At 45.5% G+C, this 18,111-nt stretch overlaps 1 protein-coding gene across 5 annotated transcripts in view; it reads left to right on the top strand.

The window, feature by feature from the left end:
• The first annotated feature begins 227 nt into the window (after nt 1-227).
• The window catches only part of LOC125448012 (cell division cycle and apoptosis regulator protein 1-like), a 51,761-nt gene continuing 33,877 nt past the window's right edge, over nt 228-18,111 (top strand). Inside the window, exons 1-8 of one of the 5 annotated variants that reach the window (XM_048522890.2) lie at nt 228-332; nt 4,095-4,211; nt 4,916-4,986; nt 6,986-7,095; nt 7,515-7,629; nt 9,825-9,960; nt 12,329-12,452; nt 14,089-14,229. In XM_048522890.2, the coding sequence (XP_048378847.1) occupies nt 4,175-4,211; nt 4,916-4,986; nt 6,986-7,095; nt 7,515-7,629; nt 9,825-9,960; nt 12,329-12,452; nt 14,089-14,229 (734 nt within the window). In that variant the 5' untranslated portion in view covers nt 228-332; nt 4,095-4,174. Of the gene's footprint in view, nt 333-4,038; nt 4,212-4,915; nt 5,056-6,985; nt 7,096-7,514; nt 7,630-9,824; nt 9,961-12,328; nt 12,453-14,088; nt 14,230-18,111 lie in introns of all 5 variants that reach the window. The other 4 variants (XM_048522886.2, XM_048522888.2, XM_048522892.2 and 1 more) reach the window with 4 other exon arrangements.

Raw genomic sequence — 18,111 nt, 5'->3', positions numbered from 1 at the left:
ACCCATTTCCCTGCAAACCATTTCTAACCAAATTATCTTCTTGAATGTTTGAGCAAATGCTCGCCTTTGCAGTGATACCCACAGACTGTGCAGGAAGAAGTTTAAAAAAAACCATCGATGTATCTTTGTTTTTGACCTCCTTGCGGTTTCCACAGAGCAGCCTGCAGTAGCTGTAGGCGCCACCAGAGGGAGGTGCGGGTGGTGCTGGTACACTGCGGGACGGAGGAGGCGTGGTGTTCGGCTTGGCGCAGCGCACTCTCCTCGGGTTTGGAGGAGTCCTCCAGCGGGAGCGGGCAGCGCGTCAGGCGGCGGCGTTGGATCGGTTTCGGGAGGTGAGAGGCCGGCCCCAGGACTCGCGCCCTTCGGAGGGGCTTGCGGTTCTGGTGGAATAATGGGACGATGAGGGGGAGCTAGGCCCGGGCGGATTCACTGGTGCGGGGGGGAATTAAAGCTCAGGTCCTCCCCTAGGGAAAGGGCGCGAGAAGTGGGGCCTAGAGCCCGAGGCTCCGCCTGCGGCCTCCCGCCCGGGTCCGCGGCGGGGAGAGCGGCCGGACCCAGGGCCTAAACCCGAACGGGGATTCGATCCTTTCTCCTGTTTCCACCCCCCCCCCCCCCGACCCTCTCTCTGCGTCTGTGCCACACACGCTCTCTCAGGGCCTCCAGGATGTGGAGTAGGAATAGGATGTAGAATTAGTGCAAGTAACAAAGGAAGCAGGAACTGACAGGGATCCCTTCCGCCCTTCACCGCCCTCCCCTCAAACCCCACACTTTTGCCCGAGCAGATCAAATAACAACGGGTAAGCAAGGATCAAGGGGTCTGTAAAGACCGCGAGTAAATAAAGGTAAAGGCACATGTTTGCAGGGCTCAGGGTCTGAAAAGTATGTAGTTTGCAAGATCATTGCAATATTGATGGAAACCCTTGATCTTCACATCTATTAGACTCATCCAGTTGACAGAGGTGTCCTGAGTATGAGTTCTTCGGGTGCATTCAGAACAGTTTGTTTGTGAATGTGTTGTGAAGGAGGATGGGTTAATGATCTCTCGGTAAATGATTCTCTGGGCAAGAGTGATCATAACACAGTTTTACATGCATATTGAGAACAAAGAACGCATGGATCTGAAAGTGCAATCTTTAAATCTAAACGAAGGTATTTAGACAGGTGTGAAGAAAGAGATGGAAGAGGAACAAGAAAATAGGTTAAAGGGTGAAGTGGTAGGGAGGCAATGACAAATATTTCAAGAACCATTTCAAAACTCTGAATGAAAATATAGCCCATGTAGAAAAACATGTTTTGAAAGGGATAGCTATATGAGGTGGCTTTGTGTGATACCACATTGAAAAATATGATGTCCTTTGTGAAGAAAAAGTCAGAAGATTGGGCAAATTACAGAAAGCATGAAGGATGATTAAGAAAATAGAGGGACAGTTTACATGATAAGACAAAACAAATGATGTAAACAAAGATAATGGGAACTGCAGATGCTGGAGAATCCAAGATAATAAAATATGAGGCTGGATGAACACAGCAGGCCAAGCAGCATCTCAGGAGCACAAAAGCTGACGTTTCGGGCCTAGACCCTTCATCAGAGAGGGGGATGGGGTGAGGGAACTGGAATAAATAGGAGAGAGGGGGAGGCTGACCTATCTTCTTTTCTCTCCATCTTCAGTCTGCCTCCCCCTCTCTCCCTATTTATTCCAGTTCCCTCTCCCCATCCCCCTCTCTGATGAAGGGTCTAGGCCCGAAACGTCAGCTTTTGTGCTCCTGAGATGCTGCTTGGCCTGCTGTGTTCATCCAGCCTCACATTTTATTATCTATGATGTAAACAAAGGTTAGTTAGAAACTTACATGTATAAAGCTGTGATTAAAATAGGTTCCCAGATGGTGACACTGGGGTATTAATGATTGGACAGAAGGCAATGATCGAGATTTTTGAGTAATTCTTTTACAGCCAAAGACATAACATTCTAGAGAATTGTACAAAGTCAAAAGGCAAAAAGAGGGAAGAACTTAAAATAATTGTGAACAATAGAGTGTGAGTACTAGGAGAACCTAGCTGACAAGTCCCAGTATTTGATGGCCTGCAAGTTAGGGTCTGAAAGGAAGTTGGTGCATTGGCTGTAATCTTCCTAAAATTCCGAGATTCTGGTAAGGCTCCAGCAGATTGGAAGGCCCCACATGCAACTCTTGTATTCAGGGAAGGAGTGAAATGGAAAGCTTAGCGTCTGTCGTTGGGAAAAGGCTCGGATCTTTTAAGCATGAGGTAGTGGCACAGTGTGTGAAAAAAATCACAGTACAATTTGGCGGTGTCACGGTGGTTTTGTGAGAGGGTTTTGTGTGTTGGAATATATAAGAAGTGATGGGGTGGCTCAGTGAGTCCAAGTAGATGTCTTTATTCACATTTCAAAATGGTACTCGATAAGGAGCCACGTGTGAGGTTGATAGACAAGGTGAGAGCTTGTATTGTGTGGAGTATATTAGTACGAAAAGTGAACTGACGAATGAACCAAGAATTGGCGATGTTGGCGAATGTAACGTTGCTCACATTAGTCAGAGAGAACAGAAAAGTACAAAATTATTGAAAGGGATGTTGGCTTTTATTATAAAGATAGTAGGAACTGGAGAATATGAGATAACAAGATGCAGAGCTGAATGAACACAGCAGGGCAAGCATCAATCTTCCCTCCCCCTACTGCGTCCCACAACCAGCCCAGCTCGTTCCTGCCTCCCTAACCTGTCCATCCTCCCACCTCAAGCCCCACCCCCATTTCCTACCTACTAACCTCATTCCTCCCCCCCCACCCCTGCCCCCGACCCCGACCCCGATCTCGACCTGTCCATCGTCCTCCCCACCTCCACGCACCTTTACTGGCTCCATCCCTGCCTCTTTGACTGGTCCATCCTCTATCCACCTCCCCCTCTCTCCCTATTTATTTTAGAACCCTCTTTCCTTCACCCACTTCTGAAGAAGGGTCTTGGCACGAAATGTCAGCTTCCCTGCTCCTATGATGCTGCTTGACCTGCCGTGTTCATCTAATCTACAGACTGGAGTACAAAAGTAGGGTTGTCTTGCTGCAGTTGTACAGTTGTAGCGAGACTCTTGATGACTTCACATGTGGGGTAAGGCCTGGTCTCCTTACTTCAGGAGATGTATCGTTACATTGGACCTTAAGGAGAAAGTTCCTCAGGCCGACTCATGGGGTGAAGGGATTGGCTTGGGAGGAACTGTCGTGCAGCTTGGCCTGTAGCTATTGAAGTCTCCGCTGATTTGCCAACACAAGATCCAACAATGCTGCCACCCCAGTTGGACTGAGAACACATTGGTCAGGGAGGTTCTTACGCACAGAAGTCACAAATTCTTTAGGGAGTCAGAGATCCATAGCATAGAAAAGGCCCTTCAGCCTATTGTGTCTGTGCTGATCAAAAATAGCCACCTGACTATTCTAATCCCATTTTCCACCATTGACCTATAGCTTTGTATGCTAGGCTTTGCAAGTGTTCATCTAAATACTATTTAAATGTGATGAGGGTTTCTGCTTCTCCCGCCGTTACAGTCAGTGAAGTCCAGATTGCGACTACTCTGAGTGAAAAGATTTTCCTCACATCTTCTAAAGATGTCCTGTCCCTTACAGTAAATCTATGCCTGTGGTCACTGATTCCTCCATCAATTGGAAAAGTTTCTTCCTGTCTACCCTTCCTGTGCTCTTCAATTTTACACATCTCAGTAATGCCCCCTTTCGATCGCTTCTGCTGTCCCGAAGAAAACTAACCCAAATCGGGCAACACCCTGTTAAAGCTGAAATTGCTGGAAAAGCTGAGCAGGTCTGGCAGCACCTGTGCAGAGAAATCAGTGTTAATGGCTCGGGTTGAATTACACTCCCTCCCCCTTCATCATATGCATCAATGCCACCTTTTTCAAGCTGGAATGAGTTCCAAAAAAGGTTCTCGACTTCAAATGTTAACCCTGTTTCTCTTTCTACACAGATGTTGCCAGATCTGCTTAGTTTCTCCATCAATTTCTGTCTTTATTCGTTTCAGATTTCTGGGATCAGTTCTTTGTTTTATTTTAGACTCTGATTCCTCCTGTTACTCAGGTGAATTTGAGCTGAATCAAAGACGAGTTTCCGAAGGATAAAATCCAGTGCTTAGTTGGTGAAGAAACTCGACTAGATCCATGTGGGGAAATCAGTTTCAGTCTGCGACTAAAGCAGGTGGGTCATTGTTTGCTCAAGTTGGATCTGCTCTTGCTCTGTGAGATTGACAGTATTGCACACTCCAAGTTGTGCTACGTTGCTTTTTTAATTCGTGAAATAAGAATATTATCTCCCACCCTCCCAGCATTCCTGGTTTCTTATTCACCTCTTGCCCTGTGCTTGCCTTGCTGCCAGGTCCTCCATGCTCTGCCACAGCCCTCAGGATCCATTCCGATATGCTACATACCATTGTCTTGTCCCTTCCCTTCCTGTCTGACTCTGGCTTTGTTAATGTGCCCAGGCCAGCTATTAGTGGTCACAGCCAGGCTCTTGGTTCCTACTGTTTCTGCCACAGTCTTCTCCAGTGACTAACTTGAGGCATTAGCTGTGAAAATCAGGTACTGTGCTGATTTTAAGTAGCTGTCATGGAAATGTAAAAACAGTAGGAGGAGGCCATTCAGCCTATTAATCTTGCTGTACCATTTAAGAAAGTCATGACTCATCTGATTATGACTTTAAGTAAACTTTGCACATAACCGTATACTCCCTTCTGGATTCTCATGGAAACTGAGCGCTGTTCAGTAAGATCACAAACTTAACGGTGGATGCTGAAGTGATGCAGCTGTGTGTGAACGCCCCAACATTGGTGCTACCCTTATTTACATTTGTCTTTAAATTGTGTGGTAGTGACTGGAATTAAAGCCTTGTGTTCCTTCTTGTAGGCGTTCATGGCGGCCAGCAACAGTCGCTGCTGGGGCCTGGGCCACCATCCCTGCAACAGGCCTTGCTGCAGGTAAATAACCGATGGGAGATATTGGACTGGCACTCGGGTGGTGGCGGTGACATTGGAGGTGAAAGGATGGTGAGGTTGAGAAATGTCCTCTCTGTGCACAGAGGGAAATGCTTGGAAGTGTAGTTACTGTGAGCGGGGCGGGGGAGATGGGGTATGAAATGTCGGGGAATGCTGTTTATTTTGTGAATGAGTTTGTTTTGCTGCCACAGGATGACGTCAGAAGCCGCTCAGGCTCCCGGACACCGGAATTACTGAGTTCTCCCAGGCGTACTGGATGCAGATAAAATGCAAAAAGAGCCTGGGGGTCTTTGAACGGGTGAAAAGATGTGATTTTCTGTTTCAATTGTATTGCCTTTCTCTGCAGGTCTTTATGTTCAATAAGGTGCAAGTTGGTGCATTTAGGTAATAGAATTCCTCCCATTTCAGGCATCTAGCCTTGGCATCAAACCCTGAACACAGTGGCTTTCTGATAGGGATTTTACCCTGGGCTGGAGTAGACACAGCTCATCTCCACAGATTCCATTGTACCACTTCTGTTTTTAATCATTCATCTTCTCTGTCTAACCTTACTCCCTCACCAGAATGCCTCTCTCTTGACTGATTTTTATTTGATTTTCACAAAGGTGTAGGTCTCAATGTGCCAATTGCTGCAGTCAGATTAAAGCATTTGCTGAATTCTGTCCTTGTAATCAGCCATTTCACTAAAAGTATGCAACTCTGTAGATAATTTGCAAGTTAATGGTCCTTGCATCAAAGCAGAACTAACTAGGTAGTAATATTTGCTGGTCTTAGCTCATCTGCTGCTGGAATATGCCTCAGCCTCCACTATTTCAGTGCTTTGTTAACAGGTTTCCTGTCTCTCATCCATGTGAAGTTCTGTGCATCCAGATCTATTCTGCCTGTATTGGAACTCGGTTTTACAATTCTCAAGCTCTTCTGCATATTCCTCTGTAACTTTGCCTTTTTCTCTCTCTTTATTTTCTCTTTTATTTCTATTTCTGACCACCAACCCCCACATCTGTCCTTATCCGTCCTCATCCAGCCCTTAGAGTCATCCATAATCTCTGAGCTCTTGAGTTCTGATCTCTTGACCAATTCCCATTTCCTTTGGCTCACCATTCAAAGCTGGTAGCCTTCAGCTGCCTTGGCCTCAAAGCCTAGAGTTCTCTCTGTAAAGGCCTCGACTTTCTAGCTTACTCTTGAGGCTAAGGTGCCTTGAGATTAGCCAGTCAGTCACATTTAATTTGGTTACGCTCCTGCATGAAGCAGTTTGGATCTTAGCATGAATGCAAGTGGTTGAAATAAAATTTCACTTCAACACAGTAAACAGCTTCATAGCTAATGATTTGCTGATGAGTGTAGTCTCTGCTTTCACAGATCCTTTGTGCATTACAAGGTACACATGATGAATTCAAGTATTTTACAGTCATGTTACTTTAGAAATCAGCCTTGGTTATGACAGCACAAAGAACTGATGAACTGATCTACCGGTGGATTTGGATCCTTTACATCCGCTTGCCTGCGCATCTAGGACTTTGGTCTCATGTATCAGCTGAGCTGCACACATCTTGATTCACTGTTCACTTCGCATTGTGTTGAAACTTGGTTTTAAATGTTCACCGAATAGAGTTGTAGCTGTTGTCGAAATAGGTCTACACTTAGTGTCCAGATTGTGAATTACAGACAAATGTTGCCTGGAGCCTTGTTGGATGCTTGTGCCTTGAGATATTATGTGTTGGATGAAGTTTGAAGTTGTTAGTGCTGTTGGGTGAGAGCAGGGTCAGACTCAGTTGGGAATATTTTTGCAGTTGGATATCTTGCTGCTAGTTGGACAGCAGGCTTCCAGTGGAAGATGTGGAATCATGCCACGCATTGTACAGATCAGGGAAAGGGTTGGCTAAGGAAAGGTATTACATTGTGTCTGTCCCATTAGGGGGTCCTGCTGGGATTTGCTGTCCCTCATAATCATAATGACACCTGGTTATGTTGCTATTGGCAGGGCCATGGGCAGGCGGGCCAGTCGCAGAAGCAGCGTGTGTTCACGGGAGTAGTCACGAGTCTTCACGATTACTTTGGGTTCATTGATGAGGAAGTGTTGTTCCATCTGAAGTAAGTGATGCACAAATCAATAGACAGTGCACGGACTGAATCCTCCATGATTAATGCCTTGTCAACCAAGGAACCATGTGGGTGACAGTTACTTGATCACCAGACTGCACCACAGTTTGCCCCAGTGCCTCTGGGTGAAAGTGGTGAATATTTTTTTGCTCCAGCTTATTGTAACAACCAGTTATTTGATGGTTAACCTCAACTGGTAATGCATTCTGTTGTCATCCTCACGTTCCCATGAGGAATGACCACTGGCAAGGTGCCAGTGGCCCTCCAACCTGTATTCCTAGCATTTCCTGCCCCATTCCCACTTGGGAATGCCCTAAGTATCTCTGAATCATGTGTGACATGTGCTGGTAGTGCTGAGCAGTTTGAGCAGCATGTAGAAGAGTTCTGATCTCTGTGTCTTTATATTGCAGTGTGGTGAAGGGCCGGATGCCCCAGGCTGGGGAGCGAGTGCTGGTGAAAGCTGTTTACAACCCCAGTCACTCAGTGAAGTGGAATGCACTGAAAGTCCAGGTGCAGCCTACGCAGGTACAGGCTTTAGTGTAGCAGTAAGGGAATCATATGAATGAGTGAAGGGCAAGTTGTCAACATCAGTGTACTTTCCTGCTTCAGTCTCCCAGTGTTGAGATCTTTGAAGATGGTGAGGCAGGGCCTGATAATAAATTTTCTAAAATTACCCCTCTGCCAAAAACCCTCTCCTCAGCAGTACTTTACTGTTAGAACCTCCCCCTCCCCTTTCCCTCTATCTGAACTTGCTGTTACTTTCCATCTGTGAGCACATTCTCTCTCGCTCTCGCTCTCGCTCTCGGTCTCACTCAAGCTATAGTTTGCAGGCACTAGCACTTCACTCAGTTAGCTCAGTTTCACTTCAGTGTTGAGCCTGGTCTTGCTGGGATGTGCATCAGCCTTTGTCTGTTGGTCTGCCTTTCTGTCTCTCCATTTTCCCTCCCCCTCCCTTTGCCTGTCCAGCCCCCGCCCCCTTTTGCGTGCGTGTCCATCCGTCTCCCCCCTTTGTCTGTCTGTCCGTCTCCCCATTTGTCTGCCCGTCGCTCTCTCACTCGCTCTCTCTTTCCCCCCCAGCTCATAGAATGTAATCTCAGTCAATAGATGCTGGATCTTTCTAGCCGTGCCTAATTAAAACTAAAAGCAAAGCATTTGGAAACCACATCTTGGTTTAAGCCCTTAATCATCTGGTACATTGACTTCTTTTGAAAGCCTCACCTTGTACAGTATTTTGTACCTCTGTTTCAAAGCGTCTCCTTTTTTCCTGCCTTCCTAATCAAAAAAGTCAAAATATTTAAACCCAGCATCAACATTGCTTTCCTCCATCACCCTCAAACTTTTTTTCATCAGCCCTGATTTCATCTTCTGTTTCAGATCATGTTTACTCTCATCTGTGATCTGATCTCCCAGATGTCTCCCTCCATATGATGTCCCCAACCTGTATTGTTAGCCACCTCCTTGATTTTGTTACTTTCAGTGACCTCACTCCTCTGACTGATGTGGCCATTTCTGATTGTTTCCTTGTGTTATTAATCCACATCCTCCTTTCCAAAACCCAACCACCTCCTTCTGTATCTTTTCTGGAAAGGGCTATCCCCAGTTCACCTTTTAAGCTGCATTTCCAAAATTCCAAGTTGTCACCCTTGGTTTGTCAGAATATGCTTTCAGCCTCTGATTTGCTCAGCTGTGCCCTCACATTTTCGAGACTTTACTACTCCCATTCACCTTGGTTGGTCTTTAACATTCTGCTCGAGTTTATCCAAAACTCTGCCTGCATCTGAACTCACTACAGGCCCAGTTCACTTGTTCCCCTAACATGGAGTGTTCTGTCAATTCATGTTTTGATCTCTTCCTTGTTTTCAAGTTCCTCCATGGTCTCACTGCTCCCCATTTCAGTCATCTCCTTCAGCCTGTCAACCCACCCAGATCTCTGTGCTTCATGATTTCTGGCCACTTTATGCATGAAGTGCTCTCTCTGAATGGCATAATGCCAATCAGCTGCTGAGTTCTGGAATGCCATCCTGATAGTTCTCCACCAACAAGGTGCCTTGTTTGTCTCCTCAGAAGCTAATTCTTTAACCAAGCTGGGGTCACCTGACCACCTATCCCCATTTGTTTTAGTGTGTTTTGTGAGATGACAAGGTGTGATATAAATAGACTTGTCCGATGGGGATCGGAAACTGGAATGTATATATTTAGAGTTGGTGTTTTGTCTGAGACTGATGGCCAATGAGTTGGGTCTCTGAACATTGAGTATTGTTCTATTTCTCTCCCTATTCCTATGCTGTCATCATTATAATGGCTGCTGGACTCCCTGAGGCTTCATTGTGCCCTACCCCCACCCCAGCAGAGACTACTTTCCCCACTCCCCTTTACATTATCTGCGCCCCCAAGGATGCTCTCTGACCCCACGCACATCATTCACATCGCTGAAGACTATCTCTGGCTCCCTCACCATTCAATACTCGCTTATGAGGCGCTCTACAACCTGTGACTACCCACCACTGTCACTTTGGGCTCAATGAGCTGCTCTCCACTTTGATGGGGGCTCAGGTGTAGTCCCTAAAGGACAGCGTTACTGGATTTCCACTCAACTCACTGTACTTGATAAAGCTCTGAACACTAGTTGAGTTGCTAAACCTTCCTGCGTTAGGCTTTATGCATGTCAGGAGCTTGAGATTCCTTCTTCATGCTGAGTACTTCTGTGATTTTCTTTGCAGAGCCCGTCGCCCATGATGTCTGGTCAGAAGCAAGGCATCCTTGGAGCCAAGCCACAGCCTCAACCACTGCTTCAAGCTCCGCGTATTCCCTCCTTGTTATCCTCCCAACCACTGCTCTCCCAGCTCTCTCACAAACGTGAGTATCTGTCAGTCATGCTGGCACACAGCAAGAGATTGCTTTGTGCACTGTTGTCGACCGCTCAGACATTGCCCTAGGGTCGTATGTACTTAACTCACTTTTGTGGGAGACCTGTTTCCCATGAGTCCCATTCACAGATAGCTCATTTATACATTTTGCTGAAAGGGGACAAGCTGCTGATGCCCTTGTCACGTAGAATGCAAGGATCAGATGTGAACAGAGGGACATCATTTAATTCAGTATGAAGAGAGGCTGGTGTTTTGTTTGGGGCCAGCATTGGCATGGAGTCTTAGAAGGGTCACTTTAGAACATGTAATTATCTCTCCTTTCAGTCCTCAGGTACATAAGCACAGAGCTGCAACATGGAAACAGGCCTTTAACCCAAGAAGTTGGTATCAAAGTCTTCCCTTGTCACAATGAAATCATCCAAATCACACAAGCTATGTTCTTTAAATTCCTTTCCCATCATGCCTTGTCTCCCATCCAAGTTTGTCTTGAACAGTTGTGCATCATTTATGCTCTTACCTACGCAAGTGAATCCTGTAGCCTGTTAATACACCATCTGGATGAAGACTTCTACCCTGTGGATCAAGTCTTTCAGACGTAATCTTGCCTCTTATTGTTCACAAATATTGGAGCTGGTCTTCTGTTTACCCATCCTAACCTTTCAACATTTTAGACACTTGGATCATATTGTTCTGTAGCCTGTTGGAAAAATCCACCATTTTTCCTATTTTGGTTGATTTTACTGTAACATCTCTAAAGCCTGAATCAGACTGAAAGACAATTTTAACTGCTATTTCAAGACTTAGCATTGCCTTTTTAATCAAATGTAGATAACATGAGGCTTTTCCTCAGTGTGAGGTGCTGCCTTAAAGGTTCTGTGAATGAGGACCTCAAATCTGAGACAGAGACTGTCAATGGCAAACTTTAGGTTGGGTTGTTGGCAACAGGCCAGGTTAAGAGACACATTGGACACCTCAAGGTGAAGGATAGCTTTAGAGATGGGTTTAAAAATAAGTTTCGGAGGATATCAGGAATCTGAAATGCACTGCCTTAAAGGCAGCTGAAGTAGGAAACCTTAGAATCTTTAAAAAGTATGTGATTGCGCACTTGAAATGTCATAATAATCAAGACCAAGTGTTGCAAAGTAGGATTTGTGTAGATAGGCTAGCGCAGATTTGATGGGGCCCAAGGGCCTCTTCTGTGTTGAAAGACTGAATGAAGGGATAGCAACAGGGTGGGGAGATGTGGTACGGCACAAGTTAAAAAACCAACATTAAGCTGTATAAGTTAGGATTTGTGTATTTCTTTCCTATTGCTCTGCCACATGTTGCATTCTAATATTTAATGCTTCCAATATCACTTTCCATCTGCTCTTGTTATCACATTTTCCCTTCTAGTTGATATTGATTTCATCATGTCCATGGGGCGGCACAGTGGCTCAATGGTTAGCACTGCAGCCTCACAGTGCCAGGGAACCAGGTTTGATTCCAGCCTCGGGCGACTGTCTGTGTGAGGTTTGCGCATTCTCCCTGTGTCTGCGTGGGTTTCTTCCGGGTGCTCCGGTTTCCTTCCACAGTCCAGAGATGTGCAGGCTAGGTGGATTGGCCATGCTAAATTGCCTGTAGTGTTCAGGGGTGTGTGGGTTATAGGGTGTGGGTCTGGGTAGGATGGTCCAAGGGTTGGCGTGGACTTGTTGGGCCGAAGATCCTGTTTCCACACTGTAGGGATTCTATGATTCTATTAAAATACCATCACAGTGACTGCAGGTTGGGTTGCATTCTCTCAGGGCACAATTCATCAGCCATCCAGTCTGTGACATTGTTGTCACATTCATTTCTTGCTTCTGTTGAGTAGTAGGAACAAATTACTGCAAATGCTGGAATCTGTCCTGAAAACTATAAAAGCTGGAGATCAGTGGGTCAGATAGCATCCATGGAGAGAGAGCAAACTAATGTTTCGAGCCTAGATGACTCTTCAGCTCTAATGAAGAATCATCTAGACTGAACACCGGCTTGCGCTCACTACATAAAATTGAGTGCTGTTTGAGTTTCAGGTTCCCTTTATTTTTCCTGTTCATTTTCAAAGTGGGACCTTGATGTTAGCTGCGACTGGAAAGGCCAAAATTTATTGCCTATCTCTAGTTGCTGCTGAGCAGATGATGATAAGCAGCACTCTCTTGTCTGGTGGAGGCCCATCTACAGTGCATTGGAATTGGACCCAATGATAACGAAGGAGCAGTGAGCACTGCAAGTTTTACTGGTGTGAGACCAACTCCATGTATTTGTTGCTGTACTTTGGCTTTTGTTCAGTGATAACCATGGTGTCTGAAGAGCTGTCTTCTCTCCCTCCATCTGGACAGCTGGTTTGTTGCAGCCATTAGTTCACTTGGGCCCACATGCCCAGCTGGGCCGGAGACTGGATTTGGGACTGCGGTCAATGGGCCGGAATGGACGAATGGACATTGGTCGAAGAGGTGACAGGAGGTAAGAGTATCTATATTCTTTCTTGGTCAAGTATGTGTGTTGGTTTGAATGGACTTGCTGTGAAGGTTTTATGATGCAATGGGGTGGGATGAAGGCGTTTGGGACACTGCTCCTCAAACGCTGCTGACATTTGTGTCTAGATGGATTGGAAGTATTGAGAGACCGATGAGATTATTTCTCTGCTGTTGACTTTAATTTGGCTGTTGAGGAGCACTTTGGGTAACCTGTCCCTCTCACCTCATTGGACAAGTCATGAGTGAACTTGGGTGGTTTGTGTTAGACAGCTATTTGACTGTAACTAGTATCATAGCTGAGAAGGCAATGGACTAAAACATGATTGCTTCAAAGTGTCAATTGTCTGTGAGACGACATGAGAGTTTGAGTGTGCTTTCGGCTGACCTGGTCACCACTATTAAGTTGATTCTCTCGAAAAGAACCTGAAAGGTTTGGACGTGCCCTGAATTAATGTTGGTTTAACAAAGTCTTGTTCAACAAGGATGACTGTAATAGGAACAGATGCTTGCCACTTTAAGCTGCTGTGGACTGTTAGCTACTGTCTCTTGGACCAGTCCTAAACCTTGTACACTTCAAGATAGCAGTTTGTGGGCTTGGCTTATGTTGAAACTCAAAAGGATGTCATAGAATTGTAGAAATTCTACAGTGTGGACCAGGCCCTTCGGCCCAACAAATCCACACCGACCCTCAAAGCATCCCATTCGGACCCATCCCCCTATAACTCACCTGATCTGAACACTATGGGCAATTTGGATTGGCCAATCCACCCAACCTGAGATAAAGTGTGGAGCTGGACAAACACAGCAGGCCAAGCAGCATCTTAGGAGCACTAAAGCTGACGTTTCAGGCCTAGACCCTTCGGGTATCAATGTGGATTTCACCAGCTTCAAAATTTCCCCTCCCCCCACTGCATCCCAAAACCAGCCCAGCTTGTCCCCGCCTCCCTAACCTGTCCTTCTTCTCACCTATCCCCTCTTCCCACCTCAAGCTGCACCTCCCATTTCCTACTTACTAACCTCATCCCGCTGCCTTGACCTGTTCGTCCTCCCCGGACTGACCTATCCCCTCCCTAACTCCCCACCCATACTCTACTCTCCACTTATCTTCTCCTCTATCCATCTTCGGTCCGCCTCCCCCTCTCTCCCTATTTATTTCAGAACCCTCTTCCCATTCCCCCTTTTCTGATGAAGGGTCTAGGCCTGAAACGTCAGCTTTTGTGCTCCTAAGATGCTGCTTGGCCTGCTGTGTTCATCCAGCTCCATACTTTATCTCTCTCCCCACCCAACCTGCATGTCTTTGGACTGTGGGAGGAAACTGGAGCACCCAGAGGAAACCCCCGCAGACGCAGGGAGAATGTGCAGACTTCGCACAGACAGTCGCCTGAGGGTGGAATTGAATCCGGGTCCCTGGTGCTGTGAGGCAGCAGTGTTAACCACTGAGCCACCGTGCCACAGTGAAGGTTGTTTTAAATACATAAATTAAACTTGTTGAGCAACTCTTAGGACTTAGACCTCTCAAACTCCCAGATTTATTTTTGTGGTTTGATGTTAGTCAGAGGAGAGGTATGTTACATTTGAAATCTGTCTTTGTGTTTTGACATTGTCTCTCTTTTCTTGTACAGAGACAATTACAAGCGTTTGGGCGGCCAGGGCAGTTCCCAGAAACGATATCAGGATATGGGCTCAGGGGAAGGACCAGCAAAAAAAGCACGGCATTACATCCCTTCGTACAGTGTGCAGTATTCCCGCTTCTCACTGGACTGGTATGGTCTCTTTAAATATAAAGGTGTCTTTAGATCTGCTTTTGCTGGGAAGATGAGATGCATTTTGCTGCACCTGTTGACTCCAGACCCAGGGAATTTTCACATCATTCTTGGTCTAAGAGTGCTTGTACAGCGGCCAATCACCTCGTTTCATTGTGAATTGTCACATCTGTGAAAGTTTTGAACCGTTCATTGTCTGATTCCTCACATGCTGATGGGACAAGGGTCAATTTCTCATACTGTTCTGATTGTGACGGGAGCAATATGCTCATAATGAAGCCCTGCTGCTAGATTGCACCATGTTGGAAATATGTTGATTCTGTTACTAAAATGGCCAATGCTTCTCTTCTATACCACTAACAAAAATGAAAGAATCTTTAACAAACTTAAAATAATTGTTTATTCTAACAAAGCCTATGTTTCGAGCAAGTAGTGGACTCTGGTTCACAGCTAACTATGATTCCAGATTAAAGTTATGTCCCTTTAATCCCACTGCCTACACAGTTAACAAAACACACAAGGACAAGTTTCTGCACAATGATGGACTGTTTTAAAAAATAACAAGTAGAGAAGAAAAACACCCTGTTCGCCAATGGCTGGGAATTCAGCATTAGACTGTGAACATATGTACAAGGATGTGAATCAAGATCAGGAGTAGATTATTTGGCCCTTGGAGTCTGCTCAAACATTCAACAAGAAAGATGTTGTGAAATTTGAAAGGGTTCAGAAAAGATTTACAAGGATGTTCTTGGGTTTGGGAGGGTTTGAGCTATCGGGAGAGGCTGAATAGGCTCTACAACTTAGCCTCCGGTGCACCTGGGTGAGGGGGAACCTTTACAGAGGTTTATAACATCATGAGGGCTGTGGATAGGGTGAACAAACAAGGTCTTTTTCCCAGAGTAGGGGAGTCCACAACCAGAGGGCATGGTTTAAGGTGAAAGAAGAAAGATTAGAAGGGACCTAAGGGGCAACTTTTTCATGCAGAAGGCGGTGCATGTATGGATTGAGCTTCCAGAAGAACTGGTACAGGCTAGTACAATTATAACACTTAAAAGGTGTATGGATGGCTACGTGAATAGGAAGGCTTTATCAGGAAATTGGCCCACTGCTAGCAAATGGGACAAGATTAATTTAGAATATCTGGTCAGCATGAATGAATTGGACCAAAGGGTCAGTTTCTGTGTTGTACATCTCTTTGACTATAAGATCATGGCATCAAGGTTCTGTCTGCCTCAGCATTATAAATATTCAACAACACTGAATTCACCTCCTTTTCACGAAGAGTTTCAAACAGTCATGGATCCTCTGGCAGGAAAAAGTTCACTTCACTACCTCTGTTGAAATAGGTGACTCCTAATTTTTAAGCTCTGTCTTTTAGTTCCAGACTCTCCCATTGGCAGAAACATCCTCTGTGTATCTACCCTACCAAGACCTTTAAGGACTTTATTTCAATCATGTTGCATCTTGCTCTTCTAAACTCGCATGAATACAAGTGTAACTTGTTCAATCTATCTACATTACAAAAGAAACTCAGCCCATTCCAGGCATGAGCCTGGTAAAACTTCTCTGAACTACCTTCAATACATATACATTGAAACATGGACAATAGGAGCAGAGATAATAAAATGTGAGGCTGGATGAACACAGCAGGCCAAGCAGCATCTCAGGAGCACAAAAGCTGACGTTTCGGGCCTAGACCCTTCATCAGAGAGGGTCTAGGCCCGAAACGTCAGCTTTTGTGCTCCTGAGATGCTGCTTGGCCTGCTGTGTTCATCCAGCCTCACATTTTATTATCTTGGAATTCTCCAGCATCTGCAGTTCCCATTATCTCCAATAGGAGCAGAGGCTGTTTGGCCCTTTGAATCTGCTCTGCCATTCATTATGATCATGGCTGATCGTCCAGTTCAAAAAAAACCTATTCCTGCTTTTCACACACATCTTTTGATCACTTTACTCCAGTATAATCCAGCTATTAGCCAACTGCTTGAAATCGTATAACGTTTTTCCCTCGACAGCTTTCAATGGTAGCGAATTCCACAGGCTAACCATTCTCTGGATGAAGAAATTCTTCCTCATCTCAGTCCCTCATCTCTCTCACTATTCCAGGTGTGGTTTCAGCAAGGCATTGTATAAGTGTAGCAGGATCCCACCCCAGCTCTTTACTCGCTATGACGACCAAAATACCATTTGTCTTCTTTACCGCCTGCTGCACCTTGAGCATGATAACACCCATTTCTCATTCCCCTTATTCTCCGTGACATTTCCCTCTCCATTTATTGTCATTCAGATAACCTGCCTCCCTATTTTTGCTACCAAAGTAGACAACCTCTCATTTATCCATGTTAATCTGTATCTGCCATACATGTGCCTACTCACTTGGCTTGTCCAAATTATACTGCTTGACGTCTGCATCCTGCTTACATTGCACCCTCTCACCCAGCTTTAACTTATCTGCACATATGGGGATATTGCATTTAGTTTCCTCATCGAAATTATTAATAAATGCTGTGAAGAGCTGGGATCCTAGTGCTGATGCCTGCATTCCCCCAGTAGTCACCACCTCCATTTGGGAAACAGCCTATGTATTCCTACAGTTTATTTTCTGACTGCTAACCAATTTTCTATCCAACTCAGTACAGTTACCACCAGCACCCCCAAAAAATTCCCATTGGCTTTAGAATATACAACATAGGACAGTACAGCACATTACAGGCTCTTGGGTCCACAGTGCTGTGCGGATCTATTATCCTACTAAGATCAATCTACCCTACACACCCTACATTTTACTATCCTCCATGTGCCTATCCAAGAGTTAGTTAAAAGACCCTAATGTATCTGACTCCATTACCACTGCCGCAGCTCATTCCATACACCACCAGTCTCTGTGTGAAGAATCTACCTCTGACATCTCCCCTGTATCTTCCTCCAATCGCCTTAAAATTATGCCCCCTCATAATAGTCATTTCCACCCTGGGAAAAAGGTCTCTCACTATCCACTCTATCTATGTCTCTCATCATCTTGTACACCTCCATCAAGTCACCTGCCATCCTTCTTTGTTCCAATGAGAAAAGCCCTAGCTCCCTCAACGTTTCCTCATAAGACCTGCTCTCTAGTCCAGGCAGCATCATGGTAAATCTCCTTGGCACCCTGTTAAAGCTTCCACATCTCTCCTATAATGAGGCGACCAGAACTGAACACACTATTCCAAGTGTGGTCTAACCAGGGTTTTTTAGAGCTGCAGCATAATCTTACGGCTCTTAAACTCCACTCTCCTCTTAATGAAAGCCAACACAATACGCTGCCTTTACAACCTGTCAACTTTGAGGGATCTATGGACGTGGACCCCAAGATCCCTCTGTTTCTCAACACTGCCCAGAATCCTGCCATTAACCCCGTATTCTCTATTCAAATTCAACCTTCCAAAATGAGTCACTTCATGCTTTTCTGGGTTGACTTCCATCTGCCACTTCTTTGCCCATCTCTGCAACCTGTTAGTGTCCCATTGCAACCTACAGCAGCCCTCCACACTGTCCACAGCTCCACCAACCTTTGTGTAATCGGCAAACTTACTAACCTACCCTTCGGGTTCCGTACCCAAGTCATTTATAAAGATCACAAAAGGCAGAGGTCTCAGAACAGATCCCTGCGGAATGCCACTGGTCACCGAGCTCCAGGCTAAATACTTTCTGTTTGCTATCACCCTCTGTCTTCTATTGGACAGCCAGTTTTGTATCCACACAGCCAAATTTCCCGGAGTCTCAAGCCTTCTTACTTTCTGAATGAGCCTACCATGGGGAACCTTATCAAATGCCTTGATAAAATCCATTTGCACCACATCCACTGCTCTACCTTCATCGATGTGTTTTGTCACATTCTTAAAG

The sequence above is a fragment of the Stegostoma tigrinum genome, chromosome 40 (genome assembly GCF_030684315.1).
Source record: "Stegostoma tigrinum isolate sSteTig4 chromosome 40, sSteTig4.hap1, whole genome shotgun sequence".
Lineage (NCBI taxonomy): Eukaryota > Metazoa > Chordata > Chondrichthyes > Orectolobiformes > Stegostomatidae > Stegostoma > Stegostoma tigrinum.
Note: the sequence above shows the minus strand (reverse complement) of the source record. Positions and strands in the feature narration are given on the sequence as shown.